Genomic DNA, 25,579 nt, shown 5'->3' with positions numbered 1-25,579 from the left:
GCACATGGCCTGGCACAGGCGTCGTGGTGACGTCACCGCCACTTAGTGGCGAATGGCGGTTGTTGTTGTTGTTGTGTGTGTACAGGTGTGTGTACAGATGTGTGTGTACAGGTGTGTATACAGACGTGTGTGCACAGGTGTGTGTGTTTATAGAGGCGTGTGTGTAAAGGTGTGTCTGTACATGGTTTGTGTGTATGTACAGGGGTATCTGTGCAGAGGGTGTTTGTGTGTACAGGTGTGTGCTGTTATGTGTGTGCGTGTACTGTAGTCGTCTGTACAGGCGTGTGTGTGCAGACAGTTTGTGTGTCTGTACAGGTGTGTATACAGGTGTGTATACAGGTGTGGTGGTGCAGCGGTTAGCGCTACACTGCGCTACAAACCCGGCGACCCGGGTTCGATTCCCGCTCAAGGCCAACACCAGTGACGATTATCTAAACCGTTCATGGGCCTCCCCTAGGTCGTCTCAGCCTCAAGTACCCGGTGTGGTGTGTAAACATCGCCACTGGGGAGACAAAGACGGCTGGGCGTAGTGTTGGCCACCCACTCCCTCGTGTGCCGTGCCGGCCTTCATAGGTGCCGCTCACTAATGCCACTTGCCCCAACAGTCTGTTACAGGCGACACAGAGGGATCTTTGTGTGTGTGTATACGGTGTGCGTGTGTGTGTGTATACGGTGTGCGTGTGTGTGTGTATACGGTGTGAGTGTGTGTGTGTATACGGTGTGAGTGTGTGTGTGTATACGGTGTGCGTGTGTGTGTGTATACGGTGTGCGTGTGTGTGTGTATACGGTGTGAGTGTGTGTGTGTATACGGTGTGCGTGTGTGTGTATACGGTGTGAGTGTATGTGTGTATACGGTGTGAGTGTGTGTGTATACGGTGTGAGCGTATACAGTGTGTGTGTGTGTATACAGTGTGTGTTCTAAAAGAACATCTTCGGTTCGAAACATTCAGGCTGGCCTGCCTATGATCCATCCTGGGTTTAACCAGACTGGATTGTGTGAAGAGCTCGCAAATCCTTGACAAATCTGGACAAAGTCCCATCAGTGAGCCCCTCCGGCAGGCAAGGCTGCGTTGGCTGGGTCATGTAGCCGGAATGCCAACCCACCACCAGTGACGTGCGGTGAGGTCAATGGCTGGGGAAGCTCTGGCGAGTGTCAGATTCACACACTGAGGGGGGCGTGTCCTCACAGAGGGGGGCGTGTCTAACACGCCCCCCTCCGTGAGGCAGATGTGATAGCTGCCTCCCCTGGTGCTTTTTCATTGCAGTTTCATGACGAGACCAGCGAGCGTAAATAGCTTTATACACATACGTGAAATAAGTTACCTGGAGTATGGAAGGCGAGGACATGAAATGAAGGGGTCTACAAACATTACATTGGTCACATACTGAGATGGTAACAGGCACGCGCTTATTGCCTGTGCTCCATCCAGTTACTGAGGGGTTGCGCAATCAGAGGGGAGGCTGAGCTCGCCGCTGCCTCACCTCTCGACTCTCCCTGTATTTGCAGCGGAGCTCCGCAAATTTGGAGATTTTGACTATAAAAATGATTGGAGTCGTACAGAAATGACATTATAACACAGATCAGTGGAAAAATCTTAATATTTATTTCATTTGATTATTCTTTTTTTTTGCTTTTCGTAACAGCTATTTTCATTGGAGTATGACAGGTGCGGCTCTGCCTCTCCCCTGCCTCCCCTGACCGCACGTCCCTGCCCACCACATACCCAAGCAGCTTCTGTTTGGCTGTATAGAGGGGGCTAGAGAAGAGATGGACTGATGCAGTACAGGAGGATGTGGAGCTGAGTGCACTTGCCAATGACTGGTACCAGCGGTGTCAAGATCGGCCTCTGTGGAGGAGGCTCGTGAAGGACGCTACTGGGCAGTTGGAGGCAGTCGCCCTCCAGCAACAACGGAGGGCAGAAGAGCAACGCTCACAACAATGAGCGGAGTGCCGGGCAGCTAAAATACAGCAAGCTGGCAAAGTAGGGGGCATCGGGCAACCCATGGCACCTACTGGGTCTGTCCCGTGACCTCGTGCACCTAACCTGGCACAAGCGCTCTCGTAACATCACCACCACTTAGTGGCGAATGGCGGTTGTTGTTGTTAGGGGAGCGGTAGTGTCGTCATTTACCACGCTGCACTACGAACCTGGCCACCCGAGTTCGAATCCCACTCACAGCTAAAACCAGTGAAAGAGAATATCTGAGTACCTGGTGTGGTGTGTAGTAAATATCACCACTGGGGAGACGAAGGTGGCTGGGCGTGGTGCTGGCCACCCACCCTTTGATGTGCCGTGCCGTCCTTCATAGGCGCTCGCTAATAGCGCTTGCCTCAATAGTCAGTGAAGTATGTACGAGGGATCTGTGTTTTTGTTTCTCTTTGTGTGTCTCACAGGAGTCCAGTCTGGGGAGAGACGATGGCTGAGAAGGATGTGAACGGGTGAGTCTCCCAGAGTCTCCCAGTCTCCCAGAGTCTCCCAGAGTCTCCCAGAGTCTCCCAGCATTTGCCCGAGTCTCCCAGAGTCTCCCAGAGTCTCCCAGAGTCTCCCAGAGTCTCCTCGCATTTGCCCGAGTCTCCCAGAGTCTCCCAGAGTCTCCCTGAGTCTCCTCGCATTTGCCCGAGTCTCCCAGAGTCTCCCAGAGTCTCCCAGAGTCTCCCAGAGTCTCCCAGAGTCTCCCAAAGTCTCCTCGCATTTGCCCGAGTCTCCCAGAGTCTCCCAGAGTCTCCCTGAGTTTCCTCGCATTTGCCCAAGTCTCCCAGAGTCTCCCTGAGTCTCCTCGCATTTGCCCGAGTCTCCCAGAGTCTCCCAGAGTCTCCGCACGTCTCCACACGTCTCCCCGCGTCTCCCCACGCATCTCTCTGCAACTCCATTAGTCTCGGAGACACCCATAGACTCACCACACAGAGACGCAGCTAATCTATGGGTCATTGTGTGGTGAGTATATGGGTTTCTTTATGGTGAGTCTATGGGTCTGTGTGTGAAGAGTCTGTGGGTTTCTGCTTGGTGAGTCTGTGGGTCTCTGCGTGGAGAGTATGTGGCTACCTGGGGGAGCTTTACCTGTGTCTATGTGTACGCGTTGTGGAACACCCATCCTCACCTTCAAAGGTCACGCCTATTTAGACGGAAGCAAAGCTCCCCCGTGTAGCCTCCAACACTGTCGTGAGACGAATATTTCCAACCACCCCACGTACAAATGTTTATTTGAAGCTTTCGCAACTACAGGAATACATACTCTTTGGTTAAATTTCGATTTAAGCTTTCGTGACTGTAGGGATTCATCTTCTTGGTTCTTTCGGTAAAGTCACGTAGAAGGGAAATAATAACATAATAATAAAAACATAATAAAATACAATTCTCAGTGATAATTAGATTTTGATTTTATTATGTTTTATTTTTATTATTGTATTATTTGCCTTCTACGTGACTTTACCGAAAGAACCAAGAAGATACTCTTTGGTTCTTTCGGTAAAGTCACGTAGTTAGAAAAAAAATAAAATGAAAAAAAATAACGACGTTGTGTTGCGATCGAAACGTCGTGATTTGTTTAATTTTATTTTATTTCTAACTACGTGACTTTACCGAAATAACCAAAGAGTATATACGAATGTTTGCGTCGTCGCTTACGAACGTCCATAAGACATTCGTATTTTATTAGCCCATCCGCCTTACGGACGAACTACACTTATGAATGGACCGCTGTTAGATGTGAGTATTCTTAGCCGTCTGACTTACAAGCATTCACACTTACAAACGGATCACGTTACTTGAACCATCCGACTTACGAACATTCGGCCCGTAACTTACGAACCTCCGTAGGACGTTATTACTTTCAACCACGCGACTTAAGGACGTTCGGCTCCTAACTTGCAAAGCGAACACGCGGAATTGTTTTGCTATGCGGAGTGATCCCCTGTATGGTGTAATGAGTCTCTGGCATCGCACCCGAGCCTCATAATTCCCCTTCCGGCTAGCAAGCCGGTGGCAGGATTCCGAGGTTAGTTGAAATAAAACTGATTTTGTTTGTTCTGGTCACGTTGCTTTATTGAACGTCGTATTTACTCCACCATATTGATCACTTTGACATGCTTCTGCGACCACGAGTGTCCAAAATAAAGGTTGTTTTTGTCGGTTAGATTACGTGAATATTAATGCTGCGTCGTTAAACCCGCCACCACCCGACACTGCCAAGTCGTTCAGGGGTTTGTGTCACGTAAACACAACGTGTACAACTGTGTTGGAGAGAAAACCCACGACTACATTACAATGAAGTGTAGTGTATAGTGTAGTGTATAGTGGTGTATCGTGTAGTATATTAGTGTGTAGTGTTTAGTAGTGTAGTGTGGTAGTGTAGTGTATAGTGTAGTGTATAATGTAGTATACTAGTACAGCACTAACCGTTTGTGTGTTGGAGAGTAAACCCACTGGTACATCTACAGTTTGAGTACCTGGTGACGATTAATTGCACGCCTATTCAGCTTATCGTATGTTGATTAACTGTGACTAACCCAACCGGTAACGTGTATCGCATATACTCAGATGAACGTAATGCACGTACGTGTGATGAACTTTCTTGGCACCGTGCGTGGTCAAACCGTGCTCATCGGCGGTGCGGGGACGGACAACAGATGCAAGACAACCATTGCTCTTTGTCACGACTCTGGATAATCGCCTGATGAGGCTGCTGCTTGTTCTTGTTGTCATCACCAGCGACACGTCACCGGCTACTTCAACTCTAAATGTAGCTGTGGGTTTACTCTCAAACACACAAGAACCGGGTAGTTGCTGCACTGGCAACTAATTGCACACGTTGTGTTTGCGTGACACACATCTTTCAACTGACTGGCCGTGTGGGGTGATGGCGGCTTTAATGACACGACATTCATCCTCGAGCAATTTAACCCAACATAACCCCCCTTTATAATTTGGTATGTATTTATCGCAGTATTGCATGCACAGGTGCAATACCACTTCTTGTTTGTGAGTCGAGAAAATGCCTCCCGTTTCTGTCGAGCCGTAGCAAGTTTCATCACAACCACCGTACGTGTATACGGTAGGGCAGTCCTTGACTTATGAACGGGTTACGTTCCGAGATTCGTTCATAAGTGGAATGGCCCTTCATAAGTCGGAACACAGAAATATAACTGTGTTTAAATGCCCGTACGGTCAGTGCTAGGAAATGTGCTGTACTTTTCAACAACAAAAAATGGGTGAGCATTGTTAAACTCGTGAATGAGAAGACGTACGGTGCGTTTGCACGCTCGTAACTCGGATGGTTACAAAATAGTAATGTCTTGTCTTCTTGGTTCTTTCGGTAAAGTCACGTAGAAGGGAAATAATAAAATAATAAAACATAATGAAATAATTCTCACGACGTTTCGGCCACAACGCAAGCAGCCGTCCTCAGGTGAAGAACAGGTCTGTCTTTCCGACAGACCTGGTCTTCACCTGACTTTACCGAAAGAACCAAGAAGATGAATCCCTGCAGTCACGAAAGCTTTAAATCGAAAAGTAATGTCTCGGTTTGCAAGTTACGGGCTGAAGCTTCGTAAGTTGGATGGTTGCGAAAATGAATCTCACGGAAGCTCGTTCGTAAGTGCGGATCGCTTGCTAGTCGGGCGTCCATAAGTGTGGCTCCCGCAAGTGTGGCAAGTGTGGCGTCCGTACGTCGGGAATTCGTAAGTCTGGGACCGCTCTGCATTTGTGACCTGAGCCCACGCTGCCCTTTGTTGTTGAACCGTGAGGGGTTTCGTAACGCTCACCGTACGCACAATGAACCACCGAGCTGTATGGACAAATCCACTTGCAAACGTTCGCAAGAAGTCGGAGGGGGGGGGGGGGAGCGGTGGCGCAGCGGTTAGCGCGCTTCTGCGCCACGAACCCGGCAGAGACCCGAGTTCGAATCCCGCTCAAGGCCATCACTCACACTACCAGTGGCAGTAGCGATTCATCTGAACCGGGCCTGGGCCTCCCCTAGTTCAACTCGGCCTCAAATGAGTACCCGGTGCGGCGTTTAGTAAACATCGCCCCTGGAAAGACAAAGGCGGCCAAGCGTGGTGCCAACCACCCGCCCCTTCATGTGCCGTTGCCACTCTTCATAGGTGCACGCTAACAGCACTTGCTCCAGCAGTCTGTTAGGGCTACACGGGGACCTTTGTCTTTGTATCTCTGTCTGTCTGTGTCTCGATATATCTGTGTGTATGTCTATCTCTGTGTCTCTGTGGATCTCTGTGTGTTTCTTGATAGGTCTCCTCTGTGTCTGTGTCTCTTTGGATGTCTATGGATGTCCATGGGTCTCTGTGTTTCACTGTGTTTTTCTCTGGGTCTATGTGTATCTCTGTGGGTCTCTGTATGTTTCTGTGTCGCTGTTTGTCTCTGTGTGTCTCTGGGTCTCTATGGGTATGTCTATCTCTATGGGTCTCTGTGTATCGCTATGGGTCTCTGTATGTTTCTGGGTCGCTGTGTGTCTCTGGGTCTCTATGGGTCTATGGGTATATCTATGGGTCCCTGTGTATCTCTGTGGGTCTTTATGTTTCTGGGTCGCTGGGTATCTCTATGGGTCTATGTGTGTCTCTATGGGTCTATGTGTATCTATATGGGTCTATGGGTATTTCTATGGGTCTATGTGTATCTCTATGGGTCTATGTGTGTGTCTATGGGTCTTTGTGTGTCTCTATGGGTCTGTGTATCTCTATGGGTCTCTGTATCTCAAAGGCACTACCGACTGCTACGCCACTGCTCCCAGCAGACACACACAGTGTGCTAATCGCTGTGCCACCACTCCCCACAAAGACAGACACATATCCCCCATACAGCCTCATCAGGCTGTTGGGACAAGTGCTGTTAGCGAGTAGCACCTATGAAGGCCGGCACGGTACACGAGGGGGTGGGTGACCAGCACAACAACGCCCGACCGCCTTTGTCTCCCCAGTGGCGATGTTTACACACCCGCATAAATAACTAATTTGAGGCTGAGTCGACCTAGGGGAGGCCCAGGACCGGTTCAGATAATCGCCATCGGTGTTGGCCGTGAGCGGGAAGCGAACTTGGTTCGCCGGGGTTCGTTGGGCAGCGTGGCGCCAACCGCTACGCACATGCAAAGTGACACACAGTCACCCAGTGCGCTAATCACTGCTCCACCACTCACTGGCCGGTTTTTCCGGTCCAACTCGAATTCTCAGTGACTCACCCCGTGATGTCACACAGCCTCACCCACTCACTGACTCACCCACTCACCCGGTCACTCATTCACTCACCCAATGACTGACTCACCCAGCCACTCACGCATTCACCCACTGACTCGCCCACTCACTCACCCACTCACTCACTAGCCCACTCACTCACCCAGCCACTCTTTCACCAACTCCTTCACCCAATCACTTACCCAGCCACTGACTTAACCAATCACTCACCCGGCCACTCATTCACTCACCCAATCACTCATAGACTCACCCACTCACGCATTCACCCACTGATTCGCCCACTCACTCACTCGCCCACTCACTCACCGAGCCATTCTTTTACCAACTCCTTCACCCAGCCACTCACCCACCCACTGACTTAACCAATCACTCACCCAGGCACTCATTCACTCACCCAATCATTGACTCGCCCAGCAGACTCACTCAATCACTCACTCACACAGTCACTCACCCACCCACTGACTCACCCACTCACTTACCCAGCCACTCACCCACCCACTTACCCACCCACCCACTGAATCACTCACCCACCCACTCATTCACCTACTCACTCACTAGCTCGCTTTGCTTTGTATCTCTATGAGTCTCTGAATGTTCCCCATGTCTCTCCGTGTCTCCGAGTGTCTCTCCGTGTCTCTGAGTGTCTCTTTGTGTCTCTTTGTGTCTCCCCTAGGCCTCCCGTGTCTCTGAGCGAGTCGACGCGTCTCTGCTCTGAGGCACTGGACCTCTTCTTCAGCAACCACTTCACAGAGGCAGCAGATGCACTGAAACCCAGGTCAGTGTCATGGCCTGGTAACCCGGTAACCCAATAAACCATAGATTCAGAGTACTGCCAATAGACTCAACACTGCACCATAGACTCAGCACTGCACCATAGACTCAGCACTGCCCATAGACTCAACACTGCACCATAGACTCAGCACTGCACCATACTCAACACTGCCCATAGACTCAGCACTGTCCATAGACTCAACACTGCACCATAGACGTGTAGTGGTGTTAACTACTCGCTGTTCGCAAACTGAGAGAGCGGATCGTAAACAAGGTTTTCCCGCTCAATCAAACGGTCAGGGTCAAATGGGGGAGGTAGGATCCAAACGCCAGATTGGGAAGGACCAATCGGAGGGTTCCGCAAGGTGGCCGGGGATTGGACAACCCGGCCACGGACAGGTATAAAAGCCAGAGCGCTGAGAGCTCTTGGCCAGTTCTGCTACACGAAGACCCAAGTCGGCCGAAGACATCTAGGACCCTGGACCAAGCCCTCCCAGCCCTTATCAGGGCTAGGGCTCAGTGTAACCAGTGGTCGGGGAGAGATCCCCTAGGTCCAGCCAGAGGACGCTGGGATAGCAGGGAGATTAGATAGCCTGCAAGGTCCGGAGGCTGCACCTCCTCAGGGTAACAGGTGAGGAGACCATATACCCCTTTGTGTGATAGGGACTGTATTAAGACAATAAACAGTGTGTGCCATAAAGAAGTTTAGAAGTCCGTCTTTTACAACACTACAGACTCAACACTGCACCATAGACTCAGCACTGCACCATAGACTCAACACTGCACCATAGACTCAACACTGCACCATAGACTCAACACTGCCCATAAACTCAACACTTCCCAACGACTCAGCAATGCCCATTGGCTAAAACTGGCCTGTGTGTGTGTATGTCCCCGTGTGTCTCAGTGTCTCCACCAGTATGTACCATGCCCTGGTCTTTGGCACCATCACCAACATGCAGGCCATGTTGACGTTTGACCCGGTCAACATGGATTCTGCCAACCGGGCCCTGAAGCAAGCACTGGATGTGTGTGCAAGGTCAGAGTCTCCCTGAATCTCCCTGCTTCTTCTCGCGTCTCCCCAAGTCTCCCTGTGTCGCTTTGCATCTCCCCAAGTCTCCCTGTGTCTCTTTGTATCTCCCCGAGTCTACCCGAGTCTCCCCGCGTCTCCCCGCATCTCCCTGAGTTTCCCCAAGCCTCCCCGCCTCTCCCCGAGTCTCACTGCGGCTTTCCGTGTCTCCCCGCATCTCCCCGCGTCTCCCCGCGTCCCCCCGCGTCCCCCCGCGTCTCCCCGAGTTGGCTGGTTCCTCTTCCCGTTTCAGGTTCCGCAGAAAGAGCTCCGTGGTTGACTCCATCTCCAGCCTCGTCTCCCGGACAGACGAGCAGCTCACAGAGGGTGAGAGACACTCTGAGATGGGGACACGGTGACACATAAGGCTACGGAGACATGGGGACACAGAGATACCACCCACTCTCCACTCACTCACCCATTACTCACCACTACTCACCACTCTCTCACTACTCACCACCCACTCACTACTACTCACCACCTACTCTCCACTCACTCACTACTCACCACCCACTCACCACTACTCACCACTGCTCACCCATGATGTTTGTCCCACAGAGGAGCTCCATGCCGAGATTTGCTTTGCTGAATGCCTCCTGCAGAAGGCCTGCCTCACATTCATACAGGTAGACTTGCTCACCACATACTCACCACCCCTCACCGCTCACTCACTCACCCACTAATCCACCTACGCACTCGCCCACCACTTTCCACTCTCATCCACTCACTCACCCGTCCACTCACCCACCACTCACTCACTCAATCCCTTAATCATGCACTCTCTAACCCACTCACCCATTCATTCTCCCACCCATCCACTCACTCATCCACCCACTCAATCACTCAGTCACTCAGCCACTCAGTCAGTCAGTCACTCACTCGCTCACTCGCTCACACAATTAGTAACCCGCTCGCTCACGTACTCACTTACCACTCAGCTAATTCACTGGTCTACAGCCAAAATGCTTCAGAAATAAATGTAGTCCAACTTGACTAATTCTGGGTCACTGAGAATGAAAATGATGCTTAAAATTGTTGATTGCCTCTAGTTTTCAAGATATGCTACTGGGTAAGTATGTATGTGTAGTGCTCGACTCGACACGACAGCTTCTTGTCTTTTCTCTTCACTTTATTTCGTGTATTTCGATCAACACTTCTCCATCCAACATCGCTCAACGTTCCTCCAGCTAACACCGATCCACGTTTCTCCTCTGCGCTCTCCGCTCGCTCGCCGTGTTCCGCCGGCCTCACTCGCTCCCCATCACTCCTCCGTCGACTCTCCTCTCCACTCTCTCCACCACAGTTCGGCTACTCTTTATCAGCTCCGCCGTCCCACTCTCGTAACTGCATCAGCTTCACTTCCCACTCTCCAGCCACTTCATACTGGCTTCATCGTCTCGATGCTACTCTACACTTCTTCACTGCTACCCTATACTTCTCCACTGCTACTCTACACTTCTCCACTACTACCCTACACTTTTCCACTGCTACTCTATGCTTCTCCACTGCTACCCTACACTGTTGTTGGCTCTGCTGCTCCGACTCGTCCATCCTCTGTCTCCTCCCAGGTGCGAACTCCCGTCTCCTCCAAAAACCCCTCTCTTTATCCCCGAGCCAATTAATCCCCAATTAATCTGGGGCATCCCCCGCGACACCACTCGCCCCCAGCCCCCGCTGCCACTTGGCATGTTTTTCCAGACATTGCGGCGCCACTCCGCGACAACAACAACGTCTCGGCCAATCAGCGCCCTGCGTCCTTAATTACTCCCTGCCACCTGCTACCATCTTCAGACAGCACGGCCCCACATCCCGACAACAACAATGACCAGCCAATCAGCGCCCCCTGTCCTTATTTGCTCCCACTGTACGCCGCGTGCGCGCACACCGACCTCCGCGCGTGACGCGTACTTTCAGGCACTACATATGTGTAGTAGGTTCAAAGAGACTTGGACGACGTAGTCGGAGGCACACTTATTTATTAACCGTTCCACTCTATACAGGCCAAAGTATACAACACTCGAAGGGGTATTGGCCCCTTCACCCGTCTAACAAGGAGATCCCACAATCTCTATCCCGGCTAGCCTACTCCCAGGTCCTCCACTACAGAGCTATGGGAGGCTAGCTGACCCAGCTCTGGTCAAGCTGGGATTACGGCACCTTGAGTCCCCAGACCGGCTCTTACAAGAACATCGGCTCTGGGCTCTCAGGGCCACGCCACTGGCTTGCCCTGGTCGGTCCTTAGAAGGACGGTGATCCAGGGGAGTCCCAGGGCCTATCTAGCCGGTCTTCCTTCTTCGCTGGTTTAAGCTAAACACTGAACCCCGAGCCCTCCGGCTCACTGCCTTATATAGCAACTCCCCCACCGAGGGGTGGAGCCGTGGGGGATCACAGCGCCGTTTTAGCCCCCCAGGCTAAACGCTGCAGACGTGGATGTAAGCATCCTTCCGCGTGCGGGCATAACCACCCCTGGTGTGTTTGTTCGCCCTCCCGTAACACCTCTACATATGTAGTGAGTCCAACTGAGTTGCAGACGTTGTCTTGGGAGCAACACGTTTTATTGAACTCTTAGCACAACATACTCCAGGCTATTAACACAACATACTCCAGGCTATTAACACAACATACTCCAGGCTATTAACACAACATACTCCAGGCTATTAACACAACATACTCCAGGCTATTAACACAACATACTCCAGGCTATTAACACAACATACTCCAGGCTATTAACACAACATACTCACGGGTGGTGTCACCCAACTGGCCACGCTACGGCGGAATTAGACACGGTTCCGCTATCCTGGTCCGGACCACAAGCTGAGTCCCGGACCGCGTGTCTGGAGGCTTCTTCAAGCTTAACGTGGATTTCCTGCCTTTCCAACAGTAAGAACCCCGAGCCCCTCACAGGGCCCCCCTTATACCGGGCCGGGCTGGGGCTGGCTCCGCCTCTCGCCCCGCCCACCTTCTCGATCTCTCTCGCCTCTTGCCCGAAGGTTCTCGAGAGTTCTTCTCGGACCACGTGACCACCCATTGGCCCCCTCCACCGGTGGTCCCCCTCCAGTATGATCCGGTCACATGACCCCAGGTCAGCCAGAGTATCATGCCCCCAACGTAACCCCAGCTGGCTGACGCTCTCTCAACGGGAGCCCGCACCGCACGCTGTGCGTGGTGTCACCGCGCTTAACCAGCGCTCACCCAAGCCCCCACTAGGGCTGGTACTACACCTCGTGTCCGGGGTGTACACACAACAGTAGACATCCCATTGTGGCCTCGCAAGCCCAGCACCACACAGCGACAATCCCAGTCACTACATATACGACCCTTGACTTGGGAATGGCGATGGATAAGTGAGTTCATCTTTTTGGTTCTTTCGGTAAAGTCACGTAGAAGGGAAATAATAAAATAATAAAAATAAAACATAATAAAATACAATATACATAATAACATGATAAATACAATCTTTTTTTATTTTATTATTTCCCTTCTATGTGACTTTACCGAAAGAACCAAGAAGATGAATCCCTGCAGTCACGAAAGCTTTAAATCGAAAGATAAGTGAGTTATCAAGGGAAGGGATCTATGAATAAATCTATGACTGGGTTTGGACAGTACTTGCTTTTTGAGCAAAACAATAAATGATGCAATCTGAACTTCGTATTGCATCATACATGATATGAATTGCATCATGTTATTCCTAGAAGTCATGGATGATGCAATTTTCACTTGGCTTAGTCCCTCTGCTGAACAAATCGTCCTATATCAGCTCTAGAAATGATGCAGTGTCATGCTCTCTTATTTGTCAGTGTTTGATTTTGCAAAGGGACACATTTCTGTTTAGCCAAAGTGAGCAGAAATGCCTCATACTTGTGTGAACAAAGCAGATAACTTCTGCTATATTTGTGGTGAAGTGACTTTTTCATCACCAAAGCACAGTATAACCACTACGGTTAAGAAAGCCTATCATCTTTGTTTTGGCTGCAAAATTGGAGATCAGGAAAAAATGTGGGCCCCACACATATGCTGCAACACTTGTGCACAAATCTTTTCTAGTGGTTGAACAGGAAAAGGAAATCTATGCCTTTTGCAGTGCCAAGGATTTGGAAAGAGCCAACAGATCATATCAGCAAATGTTACTTCTGCATGGCACCTCCAGTTGGGAAAGGTGTGTCAAAGAATAAAAAGTGCACTGCATTATCCAAATATTGCAGCAGCTGTAATCCCAGACCCCACGGAGAAGGACTGCCGGTTCCTGATGCCCCAGAATCATTCTCACTTGAGTCAGACGAGGAAGACGAAGAGGATAAAACTTCTGGTCCTGAATCATCAAGGTCACATGACTCACATTTTCTCCCATCCTCCTCCTCTGAACCACACATCATAACACAAGGCGAACTGAAAGACCTGGTCAGGGATTTGGAACTACGCAAGAGTAAGGCAGAGCTGTTGGGCTCCAGGCTGCAGCAGTGGAATCTCCTGGCAGGTGATGTTAGGATTTTCATGTTCCGTGACCATCAAAAGGATCTTGTCCCATTCTTCTTTAGGGAAGGTGATCTTTTGTAGCCTGCAACAACATGGATGGTGTGATGGCAGCCCTCAACATCGTTCATGGTCCAGAGGAGTGGAGACTGTTCATTGATTCATGGAAGATGAGTCTTAAAGCTGTTTTGCTGCATAATGGCAATGTTTTACCATGAATTCAAGTTGGTCATGCAGTCCATATAATGGAAACCTATGACAACATGAAACAACTTTTGAGGCGCATTAGCTATGACCAACATCAGTGGCAGCTTAGTGACGATTTGAAGGCTGTTGCTCTTTTGCTTGGTCTGCAGACTGGATACACAAATTACTGCTATTTTCTCTGCGAATGGGATGGTCGTGCGAGAGATTCCCACTACATCAAGACAGATTGGCCACTCCGACAGTCATAGGAGCCTGGGAGGAAAAGTGTTCAGCATCCACCACTTGTTGAATCGAGGAAGATTTTGTTGCCACCCTTACACCTCAAGCTGGGTCTCATGAAGAACTTTGTCAAAGCGATGGACAAAACACAAGCAGCTTTCAAGTACCTCCGTGGAAAATGTCCAAGGATACGTGAAGCTAAGATAAAGGACGGTGTCTTTGTTGGTCCTCAGATTCTTGAACTTCTTCAAGATGATGCATTTGACAGTGCACTGCGTGGCAAGGAAAAAACGGCATGGAAAGCCTTCCATACTCTTTGGTTCTTTCGGTAAAGTCACGTAGGTATAAAATAAAATTAATCACGACGTTTCCAGTTAGTCGCAACACATTTTATCGGAAAAAATAACTACATGGAGTTGGTGGAAAACCTCCTCAAGGCATACAAAAGCCTTGGTTGCAACATGTCACTAAAGATACGCATTTTGCACTCTCATCTAGATTTTTTCCCACTGAACTGTGGAGCAGTAAGCGACGAGCATGGCGAGCGATGTTACCAGGACATTGCGACAATGTAAAACGCTATCAGGGCAAATGGAGCCCATCAATGCTTGCAGATTATTTCTGGACAGTGACAAGAGATGCTCCATTTAATGAATACAAGAAACAAGCCAAGAAGCGCCGAGTAGACACTGAATAAGGACTAAACTCTGTACTTATATATACATAATAGTTTTTGCCTTTTGTTTCATAATACATTTTATTTATGTAAACCTGTTGCTGATTTTTAAAGTGTTACATGAACAGGACAGGTGACATGTAAGCATGTAAAGCAACGATAAACACATGAAAAGGCCTTGGTTAGTAATTTATGAGTAAAACTCTACTATCTACACAATATACATAGACAAAATGTAAGAACTGAAATATCTTGGGAACAGTAGCCAATCAGTTGTTTTAATTGGCATATTTGAATTAAGCACAAAATCCATAATAAACAGCACATTTAATCTCTCAAGCAGACGACGTCTAAAAAATTGTGTAATCACTCACTTATTCGCTCACCCATTCATTCACCCACCCAACCACTCACCACTCACCCATTCAGTCTCCCACCCATCCACTCACTTACTTAATCACCCACCAACTCACTCAGTCACTCATTCAATCAACCACCCGCTCACTCACCATCTCAGTCACTCAGTCAATCACCTACCGACTCAATCACACACCGACTCACTCACCACTCACTAACTCTATCATCCACTCAATCAACCACCTACCCAATCACTCATCTACCCAATCACTCACTCTTTTACTCATCCACTCAGCCACTCATTCAATCAACCACCCAGTCAGTCATTCACTCACTCAGACAGTCAATCACCCACCCACCCACTCACTCATTCACTCACTATCTCAGTCACTCTCTCAGTCACTCACCCACTCTCCCGCTTGCTCACTCATCCACCTACTTACCACTCACTCACTCAGTCAATTACCCACTTACTCACCCAATCAATCATCTGCTCACCCACTCAGGAATGCATTAATTCACTCCTTCACCCACCCACTCACTCACGAGTGTGGTTATAGTTATTGGTCTGGTTGTTGTGGTAGTGGTGGTGGTAATGGTTTTAGTGGTTATGGATGTGGTGGTTGTGGTTGTAGCGGTTATGGTGATGGGAGTTGTTGTGGTTGAAGTGGTTGTGGTTGTGGATGTTGTGGGGGTTTAATAGTGGTGGTGGTAATGGTGGGGGTTGTTGTTGTGGCAGGTATGGTGGTTGTGGTTGTGGCAGTGGTAATGGTTGTGGTGGTTGTGGTTTTTGTGGTGGTTGTGGTTGCAGGATGAGAATATGATCAACTTCATCAAAGGAGGGATTAAAGTTCGACAGAGCTACAACATTTACAAGTAACACACCACAACCATCACAACCACATCACCATAACCACCACTACCACCACTACCTCCACCACAATCATCCATCCCCTCTCTCCTCACCTGCTCACTCACCCGCTCACTCACACACTCACCCACTCTCTCCCACTCACCTGCTCACTCACTCACCCACCCACTTACCCCCCTCCCTCCCTCCCCAGCTCACCCACTCTTTCTCATCCACTCTTTCTCTCCCACTCACTCACCCGCTCACTCACCCACTCACTCGCCCACTCGCCCACTCACCCGCTCACCCATTCACTCACTCACTCACTCGCTCACTCACTCACTCACTCACTCACCCGCCCACTCACCCATTCACTCGCCCACTCACCCGCTCACCCACCCACTCACTCCCTGTCTCCCTCTCTGCAGGGAATGCCAGCAGATGCTCGCTCTTCCCTGGGTCATGGCTGGAGAAAATGTCTCTGAGTTTGAGGGCGGAGTTCACCTGGGGACTGGAACCTTTAACCTGGTACCATAACCTTGGCGTGGTGTGTCTGTGGAGGAGAGGCTGCCACTCCTCTGTCAGGAGCTGGACCAGTACTGCCTGGATTTCTGCGGTATTCCAGAGATCCGGTGGACCGGCTCTGGCTCCTGCCACCATGAGGGGTGGACAGTTCTCTATTCAGGGCAGGAGACTGTCAAACAACAGGGAGTGGCTCTTATTCTTAACAAAATAATTAAGGGGGTATGGGAGTGTGGCGGTGAGGTGTGGGAAGCTGCAAGTCCCAGGCTACTGTGGGCTCGCCTCCCCATCAACCAGGGGTGAGGGGAATGGTGGTGGTGGTTGCTTATGCCCACCGAAGATGAACATCAGTGGAGGGATGCAGACAAGGCCGATGAGTCTTCTATGACCTCCGCTCAGAGGTGCTAGTTAAATTGGCCCCTCGAGATATAGAGTCATCCTGTTGGGTGAGTTTAATTCCCGAGTTGGTTATGCTGCTGCCACCTGATCTGGAGCGATTGGAAGGCATGGGCCAGAGCAGCTGAATAACAATGGTAGGAAGGAGGTTGATAGACTTTTGTGCAGCCCATTGGCTTGTATTTACCAACGCGCCGTTCTGGCATCGGCGCATCCACACAACATCATGGATGCATGCTGGGTCCAAGCAAGAATAACTGCTGGACTATATAGTGATGGAACAGCAGATGAGGGCCCATGTCCTTGACACCAGGACCTACCGTGGAGCTAAGCTGCCCACTGACCATCGACTTGTTATCTGTAAGATGATGCGCCTGCCATTATTCAAAGAGTCACAGTGGTCTGGTCTCAGCTAGCTGATGACAGTTGCAAGCTAGAATTTCATCATCACTTGCTGCTGGGGTTGGCATCATCTCCCCCTTCTACCTCGCCCGGTATACAGGAGGTCGTGGGTTCAATCCCGATCCTGACGATGCCTGCTTCTGTATATTTGGAATCTGCATCTTTCTCTCTCATCATCATCATCACGGTGGCTAGGAGATGTTCACTACCTCACCTGGTATATAGGAGGTCGTGGGTTCAATCCCGATCCTGACGATGCCTGTTGCTGTATATTTGGAATCTGCATCTCTCTCTCTCATCATCATCACGGTGGCTAGGAGATGTTCACTACCTTACCTGGTATATAGGAGATCATGGGTTCGATCCCGATCCTGACAATGCCTGCTGCTGTATATTTCGACTCTGCATCTCTCACATCATCATCACGATGGGTAGGAGATGTTAACTACCTCACCTGGTATATAGGAGGTCGTAAGTTCGATCCTAATCCTAATGTTTTAGTTTTTCGATGTCAAGGGGAAATGGGTAAGGTTCTGGACTGTGGCTCACCAACTGCTGCTATGGCTGCATCATCCACACAACGTCAAAGATGCACGCCAGGTTCAAGCAAGAACATCTGATGGACTACAGAGTGACGGAACAGCAGATGATGTGGGCCAACGTCCTTGACACCAGGACCTACCTGGTGGAGCTGATGGGGATAGGGGTTGATGATGGTGATGGTGGCGATGGTGCTGATGAACAGCTCCAGTTTGACTTTAGAGGTCTAACTCCGAATTAGTTGGGCGGCATTATATTTTCATCGGCTGCGCAATGCTATGTGGAAGCTACCTGGTCTGTCACTCCGCACGAAGCTTCATGTCTTCTCGGACACAGTCGTGCCCTTCCTTCTCGCTTGTGAAAGTGGACCCCTCTCATGGAACATCTGCGCCGTTTAGAAACATTCAGGCTGGCATGCTCACGATCCATCCTGGGTTAGATCTAGACACAGTTCCATCAGTGAGCTCCGGCAGGCAAGGCTACATTGGCTGGCTCATTGAGCACGCTCGCCCAGCCACCACATGCCCAAGCAGCTTATGTTTAGCCACATAGAGGGGACTAAACAGGCACGACATGGGCTGGAGAAGAGATGGACTAATGCGGTACGGGAGGTTGTGGAGCTGAGTGGACTTGCCGGTGACTGGTACCAGCGGTGTCAAAATCGTCCTTTATGGAGGAGGTTCTGTGAAGGACGCTACTGGGCAGTTGGAGGCAGTCGCCCTCCAGCAACAACAGAGGGCAGAGGAGCGACGCTCACAACAATGAGCGGAGCGCCGAGTGGTTAAAATGCAGTAAGGTGGCACAGTAGGGGGGATCAGCTGGTGCATCTACCGGTCATCTCAGTCAGACGACCCATGGCACCTGGGTCTGTCTCGACACCTCCTGTTAGTGAGCCTTCAACACTTCACATGGCCTCAAATGTGCGCCTGGCCTGGCGCAGGCGCCGTGGTGACGTCACCGTCACTTAGTGGCGAATGGCGGGTATTGGTATTGGATGGTGCTGATGGTGCTGATGGTATTGATGGTGCTGACGGTGCTGACGATGCTAATGGTGGTGATGGTGTTGTAACTTCACAGATTCTGTCCATGGTTCCAACGCGGATTCTGAAGCTCCTCGAATTCATTGGTTTCTCCGGTAACAAGGTGGGTGAGTGGGTGGGTGGGTAACTGATTGGGTGGGTGGGTGAGTAAGTGGGTGGGTGGGTGATTGGGTGACTTGGTGGGTGGTTGAGTGAGTGAGTGGTTGGGTGGGTGGGTGAGGGCATGGGTGGTTGGGTGAGTGCTTGGGTGAATGGTTGGGTGGGTGGGTGGGTGAGTGGTTGGGTGGGTGGGTGGGTGAATGGGTGGGTGGGTGGGTGAGTGGTTGGGTGGGTGGGTGGTTGGGTGAGTGGTTGGTTGATGGGTGAGTACTTGAGTGGGTGGGCAAGTGAGTCAGGTCCGTCTTTGTCTCTCTTCTTTAGGGGGTGCCTGAATTGCATGGAACCAACAGGTTACCATTGCAGGTCCGTGTCTCATCCGTGTCTCCGTGTCTCATCTCCATGTGTCCCTGTGTATCTGACTCTTCCGTGTTTGACTGGGATCTTCGTGTCTCCTTCATATATCATCTGTTTCCATGTCCCTCCCTGTGTCCGCGCACTGGGGAGAGGCTTGCGGAGTCCCAATGCGGTTTCAGACCAGGGCAGTCCTGCACAGATGCCATATTCTCTGTCCGTTTGCTTATTGATCTGGTCAAGGCCTATGATGCCATCAGTAGAACTGGGCTCTGGATTGTTCTTCGTGATTTCGGAGTCTTTGACTCTCTGCTCAAAATCATTAGGGACCTTCATGATGGTGGCCAGGCCCAGGTAAAGCTACGTGGCAGGGGGTCGGAGCCATTCCCTGTTCACCTTGGGGTGGTGCCTACGTTATTAACTCACGCACCCTCCCACCCACCTACTCATCCACTCGCTCACTCACCCACTCACCCACTCACCCACCTACTCACCCACTCACCCGCTCACTCAAACACTCACCTGATCACCTGCTCACCCACTCACCCACTCACCCACTCGCCCACCGCTCACCCGCCCACTCACTCACCTGCCCACCTGCTCGCCCACCTGCTCGCCCACCCGCTCGCCCACCCGCTCGCTCACCCGCTCGCTCACCGGCTCGCTCACCCGCTCGTTCACCCGCTCGCTCACTGGCTCGCTCACTCGCTTGCTCACTTGCTTGCTCACTTGCTTGCGCACTCTCTGTCTAGGAAGTGGCGCTGTCCCAGCTGAGAGAAGGAGCCGTGGGGAAGACCCTCCGCTCGTGTCTGTGTGCAATGGGGCTCCTTTGCTACCACACATTCATCAGCTTCGTCCTCGGTGAGTCCATGGGTTTCTGTGTTGTGAGTCTGTGGGCCTCTGTGTGATGAGTCTATGGGTCTCTGTGTGGTGAGTCTGTGGGTCTCTGTGTGGTGAGTTTATGGGTCTCTGTGTCATGAGTCTATTGGTCTGTGTGGTGAGTCTATGGGTCTGTGTGGTGAGTCTGTGGGTCTGTGTGTGATTAGTCTATGGTCTCTGTGTGCTGAGTCTATGGGTCTATGTGTCATTCGTCTATGGGTCTGTGTGGTGAGTCTATGGGTCTGTGTGGTGAGTCTATGGATATCTGTGTGGTGAGTCTATGGGTCTCTGTGTGATGAGTCTATGGTATCTGTGTGGTGAGTCTATGGGTTTCTGTGTCATGAGTCTATGGGTCTGTTTGGTGAGTCTATGGGTCAGTGTGGTGAGTCTATGGGTATCTGTGTGGTGAGTATGTGGGTCTCTGTGTGGTGAGTCTATGGGTCTCTGTGTCATGAGTCTATGGGTCTGTTTGGTGAGTCTATGGGTCTGTGTGGTGAGTCTATGGGTATCTGTGTGGTGAGTCTGTGGGTCTCTGTGTGGTGAGTCTGTGGGTCTCTGTGTGGTGAGTCTATGGGTCTCTGTGTGATGAGTCTATGGTCTCTGTGTAGTGAGTCTATGGGTCTCTGTGTGATGAGTCTGTGGGCCTCTCAGTCAGTAAAATAATCTCAGGCTGAGTGGACCTAGGGGAGAGCTGGCTAGAGGCTATCTGGATGATCTCTACTATTGCCTTTGTCTCTGCCCAGGCACCGGGGAAGGTGACGTCACAGAAGCAGAGGAGATCCTGAGGCCCTACCTACAGAGATACCCTAATGTGAGGTGCACCTAGCCTGGCACCAATATCACCGACCACTTAACACTGAAGTGGTGATGGTGGTGATGTTGATGGGGGTGATGTTGATGGTGTTGATGGTGGTGATGTTGATGGTGGTGATGTTGATGTTAGTGATGGTGATGTTAGTGATGGTGATGTTAGTGGTGGTGATGTTAGTGATGGTGATGTTAGTGGTGGTGATGTGACTGATGGTGATGTTAGTGATGGTGATGTTAGTGATGGTGATGTTAGTGATGGTGATGTTAGTGGTGGTGATGTTGATGTTAGTGATGGTGATGTGAGTGATGTTGATGTTAGTGATGGTGATGTTGATGTTAGTGATGGTGATGTGAGTGATGTTGATGTTAGTGATGGTGATGTGAGTGATGGTGATGTTAGTGATGGTGATGTTGATGTTAGTGATGGTGCTGTGAGTGATGGTGATGTTAGTGATGGTGATGTTGATGTTAGTGATGGTGATGTGAGTGATGGTGATGTTAGTGATGTAGAGATGGTGATGTTAGTGATGGTGAGATGGTGATGTTAGTGATGTAGTGATGTTGATGTTAGTGATGGTGAGATGGTGATGTTAGTGATGTAGAGATGGTGATGTTAGTGATGTTGATGTTAGTGATGGTGATGTTGCCTGCAGGGAGCTATTTTCCTGTTCTTTGCTGGAAGAATTGAAGAGATCAAAGGGAACATCCCAGAGGTTCCCCCCACTATCTCCCCTCCCCCCCACTACCCCCCCACTAGCCCCCCCCCCACTATCTCCCCTCCCCCACTATCTCCCCTCCCCCCACTACCCCCCCTCCCCCCACTAGCCCCCCCCCCACTATCTCCCCTCCCCCACTATCTCCCCCTCCTCCCACTAGCCCCCCCCCCACTATCTCCCCCCACTGGCCCTCCCCACTATCTACCCCTCTCCCCACAAAGCCCCCCCCACTATCTCCCCCCTCCCCCCACTATCTCCCCCACTATCTCTGCCCACACTATCGTCTATGGGCAGTGCTGAGTCTATGGTGTAGTGTTGAGTCTATGGTGCAGTCTTGAGTCTATGGTGCAGTGTTGAGTTTATGGTGCAGTGTTGAGTTTATGGTGCAGTGTTGAGTCTATGGTGCAGTGCTGAGTCTATGGGCAGTGTTGAGTCTATGGTGCAGTGTTGAGTCTATGGAGCAGTGTTGAGTTTATGGTGCAGTGTTGAGTCTATGGTGCAGTGCTGAGTCTATGGGCAGTGTTGAGTCTATGGTGCAGTGTTGAGTCTATGGGCAGTGTTGAGTCTATGGTGCAGTGCTGAGTCTATGGGCAGTGTTGAGTTTATGGGCAGTGTTGAGTCTATGGTGTAGTGTTGAGTCTAAGGGCAGTGTTGAGTCTATGGGCAGTGTTGAGTCTATGGTGTAGTGTTGAGTCTAAGGGCAGTGTTGAATCTATCGTGCAGTGTTGAGTCTATGGGCAGTGTTGAGTCTATGGTACAGTGTTGAGTCTATGGGCAGTGTTGAGTCTAAGGGCAGTGTTGAGTCTATGGTACAGTGTTGAGTCTATGGTACAGTGTTGAGTCTATGGGCAGTGCTGAGTCTATGGTGCAGTGCTGAGTCTGTGAGTACTGAGTCCATGCTGTGTCCCACCCTCCCTGCCGTGCCCAATAGGCCATGATGAAGCTCCAGGAGTGTGTGAGCTCCCAGTCTCTGTGGCCCCAGTTCCACCACATGTGCTACTGGGAGCTCATGTGGTGCCTCACCTTCCGCATGCAGTGGCTTGAAGCCTTCCACTACGCAGATCTCCTGGCACAGCAGAACAACTGGTCCAGGGTGAGCGCTCACCCCGCTAACCAGCTTTCCCACTCGCTCAGTCACTCGCTCACTCAGTCACTCGCTCGCTCAGTCAATCACTCGCTCAGTCACTCACTCACTCGCTCAGTCACTCACTCACTCACTCACCCACTCAGTCGCTCGCTCAGTCACTCGCTCGCTCGCTCAGTCACTCGCTCACTCGCTCGCTCAGTCAATCACTCGCTCAGTCACCCACTCGCTCGCTCAGTCACTCGCTCGCTCAGTCACTCACTCGCTTGCACAGTGACTCACTCTCTCAGTCAATCACTCGCTCAGTCACTCACTCGCTTGCTCAGTCACTCACTCACTCACTCACCCACTCATTCAGTCAGTCGCTCGCTCAGTCACTCACTCGCTCAGTCACTCGCTCGTTCAGTCACTCACTTGCTCAGTCACTCGCTCACTCAGTCACTCGCTTGCTCAGTCAATCACTCGCTCAGTCACTCACTCACTCGCTCAGTCACTCACTCACTCACCCACTCAGTCGCTCGCTCAGTCACTCGCTCGCTCGCTCAGTCACTCGCTCACTCGCTCACTCAGTCAATCACTCGCTCAGTCACCCACTCGCTCGCTCAGTCACTCGCTCGCTTAGTCACTCACTCGCTCGCTCAGTCACTCACTCTCTCAGTCAATCACTCGCTCAGTCACCCACTCGCTCGTTCAATCACTCGCTCAGTCACTCACTCACTCGCTCAGTCACTCACTCACCCACTCAGTCACTCACTCGCTCAGTCACTCACTCGCTCGCTCAGTTACTCACTCACTCACTCATCCACTCAGTCGGTCAGTCGCTCGCTCAGTCACTCACTCACTCACTCACCCACTCAGTAAGTCACTCGCTCGCTCAATCATTCACTCGCTCAGTCACTCACTCACTCACTCGCTCGCTCACTCACTCACTCACCCACTCAGTCACTCACTCGCTCAGTCAATCACTCGCTCAGTCACTCGCTCGCTCAGTCACTCACTCACTCAGTCAATCACTCGCTCAGTCAATCACTCGCTCACTCACTCACTCAGTCACTCAGTCAGTGAGTCAGTCGCTCGCTCAGTCACTCGATCACCTCACACTCGGTCACTCACCGAGTCACCCTCTCACCCCCTCACCCACCCCTCACCCATAACACCCACCCCTCACCCCTCACCCCCAGGCCACGTACGTGTACATGAAGGCTGCGTTCCTCACCATGGTCTCACCAGCGGAGAAGCGGATGGTGAGGGAGAGTGAGGAGGACTTATACCGGTGGGTGACACAGGGTCACGCGAGGTCACGCGAGGTCACGTGGAGTCATGTGGCGTCACGGGGGCTATGTGGGGTCATGCGTGGGTCAGAGGGTCATGGGGTTAGTGATTGTGGTTGTTGTTGTGGTGGTTGTTGTTGTGGTTGCAGCGGTTGTGGTTGTGGTGATTGTAATGTTTGTTTTTATAATGGTTGTAGTAGTGGTGAGTGTAGTAGTTGTGGTGGTAGGTATGGTGGTATAGTGGTAGTTATGGTAGTTATAGTGGTAGTTGTAGTGGTAGTTATTATGGTACTTGTGGTAGTTATAGTGGTAGTTATGGTAGTTATAGTGGTAGTTATGCTAATTATAGTGCTAGTTATGTTAGTTATAGTGGTGGTTGTGATAGTTATAGTGATAGTTGTAATAGCTATAGTAATAGTTAGTAGTTGTAGTGGTAGTTGTGGTGGTTGTAGTTGTGGTAGTGGTAGTTGTGGTGGTTGTAGTGGTAGTTGTAGTGGTTGTAGTGGTGGTTGTAGTGGTAGTTGTGGTAGTTGTGGTAGTTGTAGTGGTAGTTGTGGTGGTTGTGGCGGTAGTTGAAGTGGTAGTTTTGGTAGTTGTAGTGGTGGTTGTGGTAGTTGTAGTGGTAGTTGTGGTAGTTGTAGTGGTGGTTGTGGTAGTTGTAGTGGTAGTTGTGGTAGTTGTAGTAGTTATAGTGGTAGTTTTGGTAGTTTTGGTAGTTGTAGTGGTAGTTATGGTAGTGGTAGTTGTGGTAGTTGTAGTGGTGGTAGTTGAAGTGGTGGTTCTGGTGGTTGTGCTTGTAGGCAGGTGTCCACGTTGAGGCAGAAGCTGGCTGGGAAGTCTCTGCCCACGGAAAAGTTTGCAGTGCGGAAGGCACGACGCTACCATGGCACTCGGAGTACAAACCGGCTGGTGCTACCCGCTCTGGTGAGGAGTACTCACCACTCATTCACTCACCCACTCACACGTTCACCCATTCACACGCTCACTCACCCATGCACACGCTCACTCACTTACTCACTCACTCACCCGCTCACTCACCCACTCACATGCTCACTCACCCACCCAAATTCTCACTCACCCACTCACACGTTCACTCACTCACACGCTCACTCACCCACCCACATGCTCACTCACCCACCCAAATGCTCACTCACCCACCCAAATGCTCACTCACCCACCCAAATGCTCACTCAGCCACTCACACGTTCACTAACTCACACGCTCACTCACCCACTCACACGCTCACTCACATGCCCACTCTCTCACGCACTCACTCACTCACCCACTCACTCACACGTTCACCCACCCAAATGCTCACTCACACACTCACATGCTCACTCACCCACTCACACGCTCACTCACCCACTCACACGCCCACTCACACGCTCACTCACACACTCACCACTCACTCACCACTCACTCACTCACTTACCCATTCGCTCACTCACCCACTCACTCACCCACTCACACATTCACTCACTCACACGCTCACTCACCCACACGCCCACTCACCCACATGCTCACTAACCCACTAACAACAACAACCGGCAATCACCACAAATTGGCGGTAACATCACCACGACGCTTGTACCAGGCTATGTGCACGTTGAGGCCACGTGAAGTGTCAAACGCCCGCTGGTAGG

The 25,579-nt window shown here is 50.9% G+C and overlaps 2 protein-coding genes across 7 annotated transcripts in view; one reads left to right on the top strand and one right to left on the bottom strand.

Annotated features, from left to right (window-relative positions):
- The window catches only part of LOC133361317 (zinc finger protein 91-like), a gene marked incomplete at its 3' end in the record, with an annotated part of 1,159,662 nt that overhangs the window by 950,997 nt on the left and 183,086 nt on the right, over positions 1-25,579 (bottom strand). The gene's annotated exons all lie outside the window — the stretch shown is intronic.
- TTC39A (tetratricopeptide repeat domain 39A) overlaps positions 1-25,579 on the top strand; it is a 44,042-nt gene that overhangs the window by 2,237 nt on the left and 16,226 nt on the right. For 4 of the 6 annotated variants that reach the window (XM_061580180.1, XM_061580178.1, XM_061580177.1 and 1 more), the window contains exons 2-16: positions 2,396-2,440; positions 7,875-7,976; positions 8,880-9,011; positions 9,295-9,368; positions 9,600-9,667; positions 15,788-15,852; positions 16,255-16,354; positions 18,764-18,829; positions 19,147-19,188; positions 19,929-20,037; positions 20,799-20,866; positions 21,519-21,578; positions 22,513-22,674; positions 23,847-23,938; positions 24,737-24,860. In XM_061580180.1, coding sequence (XP_061436164.1) covers positions 2,418-2,440; positions 7,875-7,976; positions 8,880-9,011; positions 9,295-9,368; positions 9,600-9,667; positions 15,788-15,852; positions 16,255-16,354; positions 18,764-18,829; positions 19,147-19,188; positions 19,929-20,037; positions 20,799-20,866; positions 21,519-21,578; positions 22,513-22,674; positions 23,847-23,938; positions 24,737-24,860 — 1,287 coding nt within the window. In that variant the 5' untranslated portion in view covers positions 2,396-2,417. The remainder of the gene's footprint in view (positions 1-2,395; positions 2,441-7,874; positions 7,977-8,879; positions 9,012-9,294; positions 9,369-9,599; positions 9,668-15,787; positions 15,853-16,254; positions 16,355-18,763; positions 18,830-19,146; positions 19,189-19,928; positions 20,038-20,798; positions 20,867-21,518; positions 21,579-22,512; positions 22,675-23,846; positions 23,939-24,736; positions 24,861-25,579) is intronic. The other 2 variants (XM_061580182.1, XM_061580181.1) reach the window with 1 other exon arrangement.

This window comes from Lethenteron reissneri, chromosome 72 (assembly GCF_015708825.2).
Source record: "Lethenteron reissneri isolate LAM-NWPU_2019-01 chromosome 72, ASM1570882v1, whole genome shotgun sequence".
Classification (NCBI taxonomy): Eukaryota; Metazoa; Chordata; class Hyperoartia; order Petromyzontiformes; family Petromyzontidae; genus Lethenteron; species Lethenteron reissneri.
This window is presented reverse-complemented; position numbering and strand designations above follow the sequence as displayed.